Below are 13,203 nucleotides of genomic sequence, written 5' to 3'. Positions count from 1 at the left end.
CTCTTTACTCTCTTCCTTCTTACCACTTTCTACTCCCTTAGTTTTTATGAAATGTCCAGGAGTCTCTGTAGATAGTCTTTCCATTAGTATCAATATCAACAGCCCAGTTCGACATGGGAAATACTGTTAAAGTTATTGATGTTGTGTCGCAAGCAAAATTCTCTGTCTCCTTCATTTATACTGGAAATGAGGAGGAGAAGATATGAACATTTTCAATGTATACCTTCTTTTTCTTTTTTGTCCATCTCTCTTCAGTTTTCTAGTCCTTTGAGTATTATCAAATGGAACAAATAGATGTTAATTTTGTTCTTTGCATTCTACCTGAAACCATTCCTCAATCTTTTGCTGTCAAGAACATGTATAATTTGGATTTCGTCTTTTTACTTTGTTTTATTTTGTTTTGAATTTTTTCTTTTTCTCATATAATATATTCTTTTTTTCTTTTGAAATATTTTTTATTTTAATGTTTATTAATAAAACTTTATTCACTTTGTATCCCCCATAGCACCCTCCTTCCTCTCCTCCCAACCCTACCCTCCCTCTCCCTTCTCCACACATGTCCCTCCACAAGTCCACTGATAAGGTAGATTTTCCTCTCCTTCCTTCTAATCTTAGTCTATCAGGTCTTATCAGGAGTGGCTGCATTGTTTTCCTCTGTGGAATGGTAAGGTTGCTCCCCCCTCAGGGGGAGGTGATCAAAGAGCAGGCCAATTAGTTCATGTCAGAGGCAATCCCTTGTTCCCATTACTATGGAACACACTTGGACACTGAACTGCCATGGGATACATCTGTGCTAGGGCTCTAGGTTATGTCCATGAATGGTCCTTGGTTGGAGTATCAGTTTCAAAAAGATCCCTGTGCTCAGATTTTTTGGTTCTGTTGCTCTCCTTGTGGAGCTCCTGTCCTCTCCAGGTCTTACTATTTCACACTTCTTTCATAAGATTCCCTGAACTCTGCTCAAAAGTTGGCCATAAGTCTCAGCATGTGCTTTGATACCCTGCAGGGTAGAGCCTTTCAGGGGCCATCTGTGGCAGGCTCTTCTCCTGTTTCCTGTTTTCTCCTTCTTCTGATGTCCATCCTCTTTGCCTTTCTGAATAGGAATTGAACATTTTAGCCAGAGTCCTCCTTCTTGATTAGTTTCTTTAGGTGTACAGATTTTAGTAGGTTTATCCTATATTATATGTCTAATATCCACTTATAAGTGAGTATATCACTTGTATGTCTTTCTGCTTAGGGGAAAGCTCACTTAGGATGATATTTTCTAGTTCCCATCATTACCTGCAAATTTCATAATTTCCTTGTTCTTTATTGCTGAGTAATATTCCATTGTGTATATGTACCACAATTTCTATATCCATTCATCAGTTGAGGGGCATCTGGGTTCTTTAGATGTCCTTGAACTTACTAAGTAGACCAAGTATCTGCCTTTCAACTGCCAGAATTAAAGTTGTGGGTCACAACACACCTGGATTTACTATTTGTACAAAAATTTGGGTCTGGAGAGATGGCTCAGAGGCTGTTCTTCGAAAGGTCCTGAGTTCAACTCCTGACAACTACATGGTGGCTCACAACCATCTATATCGAGATCTGGGGCCCTCTTCTAGCCTGCAGGCACACATGCAGGCAGAATACTGTATAAATAATAAATAAATAAATAAATAAATAAATAAATCTTTTTAAAAATAAATAAATGATAAGATTCCTCTTTACATTCCTGAATAATTCACATTCTCTAAATAGCTTTATGCCTTCTTGTCCTATTCTGGAGCTTCAAGCTCCCATACAACCTTATTCTTCCTGCCAGCCTCTCTCACACTAGGAATCCTTACAGCTGATGCTTGCTCACAATCATGGTTCTTCCTAGAGTAGCCAGTTTCACAGCTTGACTCTTAGTAACACTTATAAGCCTAGTCAAACCTTCATCTATTTTGTATCTGAAAGCCTAGTATATCTCATAGCCCAAGTTAGTTTATAAGTTTGCCTTGCTAATTTTGTATGTCTGTCAGCAACATCATGGTTTCCTTCTTCTTAGGACATCTTTCTTTGAGATAACTCTTGAACATTTTGTTTTGTTTTATTTTTAGCTTCTAAGATGGTATTGTGAATATGGCCCTTTGAAGGAGCAGACTTTGAGACTCTGTCCTGTTCTGATTGCAAAATCCGATGCCCACATTGCTGCTAATCTACAGTAACCACTGCTAAGCCTCAGTACCCATTGCCAACCTACGGTAATCAATGCTAATACACAGAGCAAGCATTAGTTTGGATCTAAATTCCCCCAGTGGCTCATTAGAACCCTGTGACAACTGCCAGGTATCATGGTCCTACAATGCATAGAACTACGGCTTTATAGACAATGACCAGTTTAAGTGTCATCCATTGACTTTTTCTTTAAACTGTTCACAGTTAAACAGCAATAACTTAATGCTGAATCAAAGGAAACAGACAAACTCCAATCCAATTTGATTCGCAACTTAGAATAAAAGCAACATGTCTTGATTTAAATGTCAGGCCCACTGCTGAGTGATGATTTAATATCTTTTATGAAAGATTCTGTCACAGCAAATTCAACACTGGAATACAGTGACTCAGAAAGGGTGTTAGAAGTGATACAGAAGCACACAAAAAGGAACAGACTTATGTTGGTTCTCATCCAGAAATTTTGCATGAAGTTAATTTGCAATAAGAGCCTATTCTCTTCCCTTATCCTGCCACCCAGTCTTTCTCTTCACAGACACCCATGTACGGATGTAGAGAAAAAACTCTAGGTGTGATGTCGACTCACTGCCGTTATTTTCTGAGGACACAGACACTGAAATAAGTTTAGCACAGAGGTTCTGAAGCAGCATATTCAATTCAAGGGCAAGGAACTATAAACTTCAGCTTTTCAAGAGATTTTAAGAACCAATCTGGCTCCAGTATCCCATTTTCAGGGACCTACTTGATTATTTTTCCCCATCTTAATGGGAAGTTTAGACCCAGTGGAATTAAGAGATCCCACCCACCATGTCTACAGTTTCCTAGCTTCAAGGAAATTGTTGAATTTCCCTCAATACCTTTATAATTTTTTTCTTTTTTTAATGGTCTATTTTTTGAGTTACATTTTATTAGCTTCATTAGCTTTGAATCTCAGCTGTATCCTGCTCTCTCATTCCCTCCCAATCCCACCCTCCCTTCCTCATCTCCTCCCTGCCCCTTTCAAAGTCCACTGATAGGCGAGGACCTCCTCCCCTTTCTCTGACCCTGTTTTATCAGGTATCTAAAGTACTGGCTGCAAAGTCCTCCTCTGTGGCCTAGCAGGCCTGCTCCTTCCTCAGGAGGTGGGGAGGTCAAAAAGCCCGCCATTGAGTTCATGTCAGAAATAGTATCTGTTTCCCTTACTAGGGTACCCACTTGGATACTGAGCTACCATGGGATACATCAGAGCAGAGGTTCTAGGTTATATCCATACATGGTCATTGTTTGGAGAAACAGTCTCATATAAGATTCCTGTGCCCAGATATATTTGGTTCTTGTGGAGCTCCTGTCCTCTCCAGGTCATATTAATTCCCCCTTCTTTCATATGATTCCCTGTACTCTGCCGAAGATTTGGTTATGGGTCTCAGCATCTGCTTTGATACACTGCTAAGTAGAGTCTTTCAGAGCCCCTCTATGGTAGGCTTCTGTCCTGTTACTTGTTTTTCTCCCATTTACTTTCTAAGTGAGAATTGATCATCTTACCCGGGTCCTCTTTCTTGTTTATCTTCTTTATGTGTATAGATTTCATTATATTTATCATATCTTATAGGTCTAAATGAGTGAGTATATACTATGTGTGTCTTTGTCCTTCTGAAATACCTCATTCAGAATGAGCTTTTCTAGATCCCACCATCTGTATGCAAATTTCACGATTTCCTCATTTTTAATTGCTGAATAATAAATATTCCATTGCATAAATTACCAAAATTTCTGTATCCATTCCTCCATTGATGGACATCTGGGTTGTTTCGAGGTTCTGGTTATTAAAAATAAAGCTGCTACAAACGTGATTGAGCAAAATGTCCTTGTTGTGTACTTGAGCAACTTTTGGATATATGCCTAGGAGTGGTATAGCTGGGTCTTGGGGAAGCACTATTCCTAATTGTCGGAGAAAGTACCAGATTGACTTCCAAAGTGGTTGTACCAGTTTACATTTCCACCAGCAAAGGAGGAGGGTTCCCCTTTCTCCACAACCTCTCCAGCATGTGTTGTCACTTGAGTTTTTTTTTTTTTTTATTTTAGCCATTTTGATGGGTGTAAGGTGAAATCTCAGGGTCATTTTGATTTGCATCTCTCTGATGGCTAAGGACACTGACCATCTCTGTGTTTCTCTGCCATTCAATATTCCTCTACCGAGAATTCTCTGTTTAGCTTTACCCCATTTTTTAATTGGATTGCTTGATTTATTGCTTTGTTACTTCTTTAGTTCTTTATATTTTCTGGATATCAGCCCTCTGTCATATATAGGGTTGGTAAAGATCCTTTCCCAATCTGTAGGCTGTCATTTTGTTCTGACACAAGTGTCTTTTGCTTTACAGAATCTTTTCAGTTTCATGAGGTCCCATTTACTGATTGTTGCTCTTAGAGCCTGTACTTTTGGTATAAAACCTGAGGGTTTCCCAGCTTTCCTTCTTGGACAGTTACTTAATAAGCCAAGAAAGAACCAAGCATAGCTACTCTAAGGTGAGAACACCCTATCTTGTTCAGCTAATTCTTCAGTAATGAACATTTAATCTTGTTAGGCTAATCTCTCAGTAATCAAGATACATTTTGAAAATAATTTAAATAATAAACATCTACTGTTTGCCTAGGTGAGGGTTCTTCAGTTTTGAAATCACTAGATTTTTGTCTAGGCTATTTTTGTCATAGGGAATTGGTTTGTGTATTGTTAGATGTTTGTATTCAGTGTGTTTGACCACAGGGTAATGGTTATTTTCAGAAGTCTCCACATATTTTCAGTCTTTTCTATACAGCTTTAAGGTTTCCAAACTATGCCTCTAACATAATGGTTCTCTACGAGAAGGAATACTCTTCTTTCCCTACTGATGTTTGTAAATATATACACATATTTAAATATATATGTATATATATATATACATATATACATACATATATATAAATATAAATTTATAAATAAATTTCCCTTGTGATTAAGGCTTTCCAGTAAGGGCACACACATACAATATATATATTTTCATTTAAAGAAGCAAGTCTTCCTGGTCTCAGAATGTAAGTAAGCCAATAAAACTATTCCTGGTGTTCTAATGAGGAAATGACCTGACAGAAGAGTGAAGAAAGAGATGTGTGATATACTTTCTCTGCTGGGATGTATAATGCTGAGGAGCATGAAGCTGCTTAGCAATTGGCACACCTCAGTGTTACCCCTATCTCAGGGATGGCTCCTGCCTATTCTGCAGTATTAGCACATTTTAATTGAAGAAGCTAGAGGAAAGGTTCACTAGGAGTATGGAGTATGTTGTAAATTGATTCAGGGATCTCCTCTTTAGAGCTGATCAAATCATAAGAGGTAATTTTGTGGAAGATTAAGAGTAAAGCTAACTGCTCTTTGATCACCTCACCCTGAAGGGAGGAACAGCCTTACCAGAGCACAGAGGAAGACAATGTAGCCACGCATGATGAGACCTTATAGACTAGAATTAGAAGGAAGGAGAGGAAGACCTCCATTCTCTTTCATGTTAAAGCCACTTTGGAGATAGGTGCATTCATTCCTCTAAGGACCTATCTCTATCAAAGCTATACCTTCCCAAGACAGGGAGAATTCAGGAGGGCAGGGGGGCAAATTAGACAAAATAGGTAGTGGACAAAATAGAACAAAGAATAATGATACATACATATGAAAGTACCATAAAGTCAATTTCTCGTATGGTAATGTCTTAGCTATTGGACAGCGTATAAAAGAAAGCACATAATGTTGGGGCCTCATGATTCCAGAGGGTTTGAGTCCATGACCATTACAGTGGCAAGCATGGATACAGGCATGGTGCTGGAGCAATACCTGAGAGATCACTTCTAGTACACAGATGTGAGGCAGGCAGAGGCTTAACTGGGAATGGCATTGGCTCACCCTCCAGTGACACACATATCCTGCAACAAGGTCACACCTCCTAATCTTTCCTAAAGAGTTCCAGTAACTACAGACCAAGCACTCAAATATATGAACATATGAGAGTCATATCATTCAAATCATGTAGATATATATTTTTTTAAAAAAACACTTTAAAAAGTGTTTTTTTTTTTAAATCCTCTCTTTCATCTCTCTGATGGCATGGAGAATCTAGCTTTCATTATTATTTTGTCTGGGGCTATAGGAGTTTAGTTCTATGATTGCTTAGGTCTATTGATAAAGTTCTACTCCTTAGTATGACTGACATTCAGCACTTGTCAAGATAGGGGGTAAGAAAATTGCCATTTAATAAAGCACAAAGGACGGAAATGTTGTAGTATAACAGCCTCTTGTGAAGGAATTTGACTTAGGTAGTTCAGAGACAGTTCTAGGCAGTAATTAATGAAATATTATGAATTTAGAACATTGTTAGAACGGAAGAGTATGATGGGAATTTTATGTGTACATGCAGATTCATATGAAAGAAACATTTTAGGCCTAGGGAACACAATGTGAATAGACTTCATAGTAAAAGGGTCATGGGAAATTCAAGACATTAGTAGAATATTATTTGGGTTTTTTTATTGATGTCTGAAAGTACAAGTACACCCAGCTTCAAAATACTATTAGAGTTGATATAACATATTTAAATTGTACTTACTATGTTATAAACAGTATAAACATCAGTAAAGAACTGTCAAAGACCCGCTTTACTGTGAAGGGAGGAACTGGCAGATAGAAACTATGTGAAATGAAATCCTCTCCAGATTTTCCCCAACAGAAGAAGCCATTTCTGAGAAGCTCAGAAGAATCCATAGTACTCTACTTGGTTGGGATGACTTGGACCTATAGTAATGAATCAAGGAAGGCTTCCAGTAGTTGGAAAGTCCTGAATAATATTCTGTCTAAGATATGAATCAGGGAACAAAAGGACAGAGGTAGTATTTTTCACATGAGAGACAACATGAGCAATGATACGGTAGTGTAAAGACAATTAAGGTGAGAAAATTGGTATAAATTAGATGGCATGAGTGGAAAAGCAAAACATCCTTACTTAACCTGTCTTAAACTGTTTCCATGACACATCAGATAATCAGTTTAAATGAGAAAGGTAAGGTTTACTGGGTACCATATTTGCTATTTGTTCAAATGTAGGCCTGAAAATACAAGTTGTCATAAATATCAGTCTTGGTCCAGTTGTCTTGAATCAGTCACTCTATTTTTCTGCAGGACTGTAGGGTAGAAAATGATCACTGTCTATTACCTTCCCAGGACCTTTCTACAAATTTGTATAATTATGCACCTATCACCATTTAGAGTCCTATTTTTTCAAGCACTTTATTGTAGCAGTTAGTCACTCTAATAACTCATAAATAATAGCTCTATCTCTGGGCATTAATATTTCCTGAAAGATGTTCACTAAAAGTGTAGATCTGTCCAACAAGGTGACCTACTTTTATAAAATTGTATGAGGTAAGGTGAATGTGTTTGAGTATATGACAGTTTTCCTTACCTTTCAAATGGAAACTGCTTCTTTATAAAGTAACTTTTGATTCCAATGTATACATTCTAATTAGTACTAAGAGGTTAGGTTAAAATAGAGACATATAGTAAGAAAGAAAGGGACTTGATTTTGTCTATCTCATCTGATGATTCAACACAAGGATTCCTTAGAGAAGCACATGTATTAGGTAGTATATCACTTTAGATAAAGTATAGTTCTTGTGAAACATTAAACATGGTCCATAGTCCAACTCTACTACTTTCTAGCAGTGTGAGTGGTCATAGTTATGCACATCATTTATAAGATAACAAGAGTTTCTGGCTCATGAAGTTTCTGTCATTAGGTATAGGTATAAAGAATTTAGTATGGTATTTGATACACTATTAGCTTTCATTTGCTGTCATTGCAATTACTATTTCTGAAATGTCACCACCAGCACCAGTCCTAAGTTCCTTCTCTAATAGGAAATATAATTCTATAAGGTTTTGCTAAGGCATGGACCAACAAACAACAAAGGAAGAAACAGAAAACTCATCTTACATTAACATGTTCTGTCCTTACATTAACCGTCATATGCTAAAGATGATGTATCAAAAATATACTTTTCATAAGGGAAAAACTCATTGGACCTTACTTCTAGACAAAGAACTACAGACAACTAAGGAGATAAATATAGTCTTCCCTTTTGGAGGAATCCACTAATTGGCTATCCAATTTCAATTAGTCTGCCCTGAAATCATGCGCGCGCGCGCACACACACACACACACACACACACACACACACACACACATACAGACAGACATATGTACATATATATTCACTAGAAATTAGGGAAGAGGAGGCCAGGAAGTAGGGCTTGGGAGAAAGAAAAGGGAATAGAGGAAAATTATGTAATTATATTTTAGTTAAAATATACTTTTAGAGATTATAGTTCATTACGTGAAAAGATATGTGAGGAGAAAAACCAACATTTATGCCTCTGTCCTTGTTTTCACAGGAACCTGTAGACTTGGCTGGGCGTATTACTGTGCTGGGGGCGGAGCTGCTTCAGCCATGTTGATCTGCACCTGGCTCTCTTGCTTTGCTGGAAGAAATCCTAAGCCAGTTATGTTGGTGGAGAGCATTATAAGGAATACCAATTCTTATGCCATGGAGCTTGATCACTGCATCAAACCTTAAGCTTTGAAAAATTTACTAAATTGTGTATGGGTGGGAGGGAAAAAAGACCTGAAATGAGGTACTAAGCCAAGGCAGCCACCTACTAGTAGTGCAGCCTAGTGCCTGCATGCTTTTGTCATTTATTTTCATGTTCCCATAAAACTGTAAGTCCATGGAGATTTAGTTTTTCTAGCAAAATGATTCATTTGACAAGAGTTTCCACTGCTCATTCAAGTCACTTTGAGCTCCTTTATGCAAAATAAGATCTTTACATGAAAAGCATATGAAAATCCAAGAAACTGCTCAGAGTTCTGTAGGACTTACTTTTCATTTACCTTAAAGCATTGATGCTACTCAAGAGCAGTTGTACTCTGAGGCACTAGAAGAGGGACTGAGCTAGTTTCCATCCATTCATTTGCATCATTCTCTCCCTAATATTTATTGTTAGCCAGAAACATATCCTGAGTGTTACTATTCAAAACTTCCTAGGTATTCTCAGTCCTATACTTTGTCTTGTTCTTTTTCTCATCTAATACATGGGAAGGCTTGGTAGAAAGGTAACTTGAAATGGGGAAAACACTAATCATGTTTCTGAATAGTCCAGAGCACATTTCACATTAAGCTTTAGAATACTTGTAGGAGTTAATTTTCTTCTCTTTCTGGGTGACTGGTATCAAAATATAGCGGCAATTGTTCCATAAACCCTTCTAGATACAGAAATGTTCACTGAATATTTTGAGTGAAGTCTAACATTTGTGAGGTGTTCAATAAATATGAAATCATGGTGATGACAAGAATGTTTTTTCTGTACTCTTGTTGAAAATTTTATCTGAGTTTATTTTAAGTGACTAGAAAGTCTGGATTAACATTTATTCCAGTAATCATCTGTAGCAAGATACAAGTTTTTTCTTCCTGCTTTAATGACTGCTCTTCAAATCATCTTGCTTACATCTGGGGTGAGTTAGATATGAAAGAATACAATCATGATGTCACCTAGGACTAAAGTATTTTTAGGCCTGGCTTCTATCCCATCTGTGATCAAGGCTAATGGATACTGTAGGACTTCATGTCTCCTGGGGGAAAAATTAGTCTCACCCTTTCCCTTAGCTAATTAAGGCCAGTGCTATTATTCCAAAACTCCAGCTTTTGAGACTAGGGAGGGCCTGTAAATCAAAATGCTATCTCATCTGTTTCTATTTTTAAATGCTTTGATATGAATTTGGTCCTCCTAGAGGGGAAAAAGTAAAACTCAGAAATCTGACTTGATTAATTGAAGAACATCTCATACTTACTTCAAGTATGCAAGTTATTTCAAATACATACTCCGTTCATAGTCATTCATAGTTCATTCATTTAGTCACCCATTTAGAAAACATTTCTTAAATATTTCATACTCTGTGCAGAGCATTATGGTTAAATGGTGAAAACAGCTGACATAAAAAGGAATAATTATGAGTTATGAACAAGCATGTCAATAATAATTGTCAATGTTTTAAGTGCTAGGAAAGTAAAGGTGAAGGAGTAGGGGATAAAGGGTCACAGAGGAGCCACAAAACTAAGTTAGTGGCTTAAGGGATCAAGAAGAATTTTTTTAAAGTGATTACTAAGATGGGCTTGAAAGATGAGAGAGTGATCTAATCATCAAAGGCAAAAAAGCACAGAGTAGCAAAACCACAGGGACAGCATGAGGATGAAAACAAATCATACAAGAAAATTAACAAAGTTGGAATTATAAGGGAACAGCCAGATTCTGTGAAACACAAGGCAATGAATTTGAATTTTAACCTAAAGAATGGCCAATAAAAATAAAGTAACATCAGTGCATTTGTGTTCTTTCAAAGATCTACAGCAAAGAGAATTTAAGAGGCTAAAGAAAGAGAGGATAGGAATGATGTCATAATATAGGTGCCCAATGGGAACAAAGAATGGAAAAGAGGGGTGAATTCAAAAAAGGTTATAGGTCAAGCCTCTCTGCTTCAGAAATTTCAACTCCAAAATGCTTTCGAATTTAAACCAATTTGTTTGATGTTCTCAAAAAAGAAGTTCAAGATGGTTGCATATTTTATGTATTTTTCCTTTGGATAAAGAATGAGCAACCTTAAACCACACAAACACCCAACAAATAAAGAGAACTTCAGACATATCCCTCTTATGAATATTGATGCAAAAATACTCAATAAAATACTTGCGAACTAAATCCAAGAACACATAAAAGATATCATCCACCATGACCAAGTAAGCTTCATCCCAGGAATGCAGGGCTGGTTCAATATACAGAAATCAATCAATGTGATCCACCAGGTAAACAAACTAAAGGAAAAAAAAAAAAAAACAAAACACGTGATTATCTCCTTAGATGCCGAAAAAGCATTTAAAATATTCCAACATCCATTCATGTTTAAAGTCTTGGAGAGAAGAGAGATCCAAGTCACATACCTAAACATAGTAAAGACAATAGACAGCAAGCCAACAGGCAACATCAAACTAAACAGAGAGAAACTTAAATCAATCCCACTGAAATCAGGGACAAGGGAAGGCTGCCACTGTTTCCATATCTCTTCAACATAGTACTTGACGTCCTAGCTAGGACAATAGAAAACTAAAAGAGATCAAAGAGATAGAAATTGGAAAGAAAGAAGTTAAAGTATCACTATTTACAGATGATATGACAGTATACATAAGTTAAACATAAGTTATACATAAAATTTCTACCAAAGAATTACTTGAGTTGATAAACATCTTCAACAAAGTGGCTGGATAAAAAATTAACTCAAAAAAAAAATCAGTAACTCTCTTGTATATGAAAGACAAAAGGGCTGAGAAAGAAATTAGGGAAATGATACCCTTCACAACAGCCTTTAATAACATAAACTACCTTGGTGTGACTCTAAACAAGCAATAGAAAGAACTTTTTGAAAAAACTTCAATTCTATGAAAAATAAAATTGAAGAAGGTATCAGAAGATGGAAATATTTCCCAGGTTCATGGACTGGTAGAATTAACATAGTGAAAATGGCCATCCTGCTAAAAGCAATCTACAGATTCAATGCAATTGCCATCAAAATACCAACACAATTCTTTACAGAACTTGGAAGAAAAATTCTCAATTTCTTATGGAAAAACAAAACAAAACATAATTTTTAAACAATCCTATACAACAATAGATCATCTGGAGGTCTCTTTATCCCTGATATCGAGCTGTAGTACAGAGCAATAGTAATAAAATCTGCATGGTACAGGCATAGAAACAGAATGGTGGATCAATGGAATTGAATAGAAGACTCAGAAATAAACCCACATAATTATGGACACGTGATTTTTGACAAAGAAGCCAAAACCATACAATGGAAAAAAGACAACATCTTCAACAAGTGGTGCTTGTCTAACTGGATGTTTACATGTAAAAAAATACAAATAGATCCATATTCATTACCCTGAACAAAACTAAAGTCCAAGTGGATCAGAGACCTACATATAAAACCAGACATCATATATATGCTAGAATAAAAAGTGCGAAAGAGTCTTGAACTCATGGGCTCAGGAGACAACTTGCTGAACAGAACACCAACAGTACGGGCTCTAAGAGCAACAATCAATAAATGGAACCTCAAGAAACTGAAAAGCTTCTGTAAAGCAAAGAACACTTTCATCAGAACAAAACAACAGCCTACAGACTGGAAAAGCATCTTCACAAACCCTGTATCTGACAGAGGACTTATATCCAGAATATATAAAGAACTTAAGAAATTAGACACTAAGAAAACAAATAATCCAATTAAAAATGGGCTACAGAGCTAATCAGAGAATTCTCATTAGAGGAATATTGAATGTAGAGAAACACTTAAAGAAATGTCCAACATACTTGGTCATCAGAATGGCTAAGATCAAAATCTCATGTGACAACACTTGCTGGAGGGGATGTGCAGAACAGCCCCCCCCCCCCACACACACTTTCTGGTGGGAATTGCTACTGGGAGTGTAGCAAACTTGCACAACAACTTTGGAAATCAATCTGGCACTTTCTCAGACAATTGGGAATGGTGCTACCTCAAGATCCAGATATACCACTCCTAGGCATATATCCAAAGAGGCTCGAGTACACACACACACAAAAAAAACATTTGTTCAACCATATTCATCATACAGCTTTATTCCTAATATCTAGAACCTGGAAACAACCCAGATGTCCCTCAATGGAGGAATGAATAGAGAAACTGTGGTACATTTACACAATGGAATACTACTCAGCAATTAAAAACAAGGAAATCACGAAATTTTCAGGCAAATGGTGGGATGTAGAAAAGATCATCCCAAGTGAGATATCCCAGAAGCAGAAAGACACACATGGTATATACTCACTTATAAGTGGATATTAGACATATACGATAGAAAAAAACA

General features: G+C 36.8%; 1 protein-coding gene across 1 annotated transcript in view; it reads left to right on the top strand.

Annotated features, from left to right (window-relative positions):
- Positions 1 to 9,505, top strand: part of Lhfpl1 (LHFPL tetraspan subfamily member 1) — a 47,534-nt gene extending 38,029 nt beyond the window's left edge. The window contains exon 4 of the mRNA XM_060374920.1: positions 8,645 to 9,505. Within this exon, the coding sequence (XP_060230903.1) occupies positions 8,645 to 8,826 (182 nt within the window). The 3' untranslated portion in view covers positions 8,827 to 9,505. The remainder of the gene's footprint in view (positions 1 to 8,644) is intronic.
- Positions 9,506 to 13,203: the final 3,698 nt, after the last annotated feature.

This window comes from Meriones unguiculatus, chromosome X (assembly GCF_030254825.1).
Source record: "Meriones unguiculatus strain TT.TT164.6M chromosome X, Bangor_MerUng_6.1, whole genome shotgun sequence".
Lineage (NCBI taxonomy): Eukaryota > Metazoa > Chordata > Mammalia > Rodentia > Muridae > Meriones > Meriones unguiculatus.
This window is presented reverse-complemented; position numbering and strand designations above follow the sequence as displayed.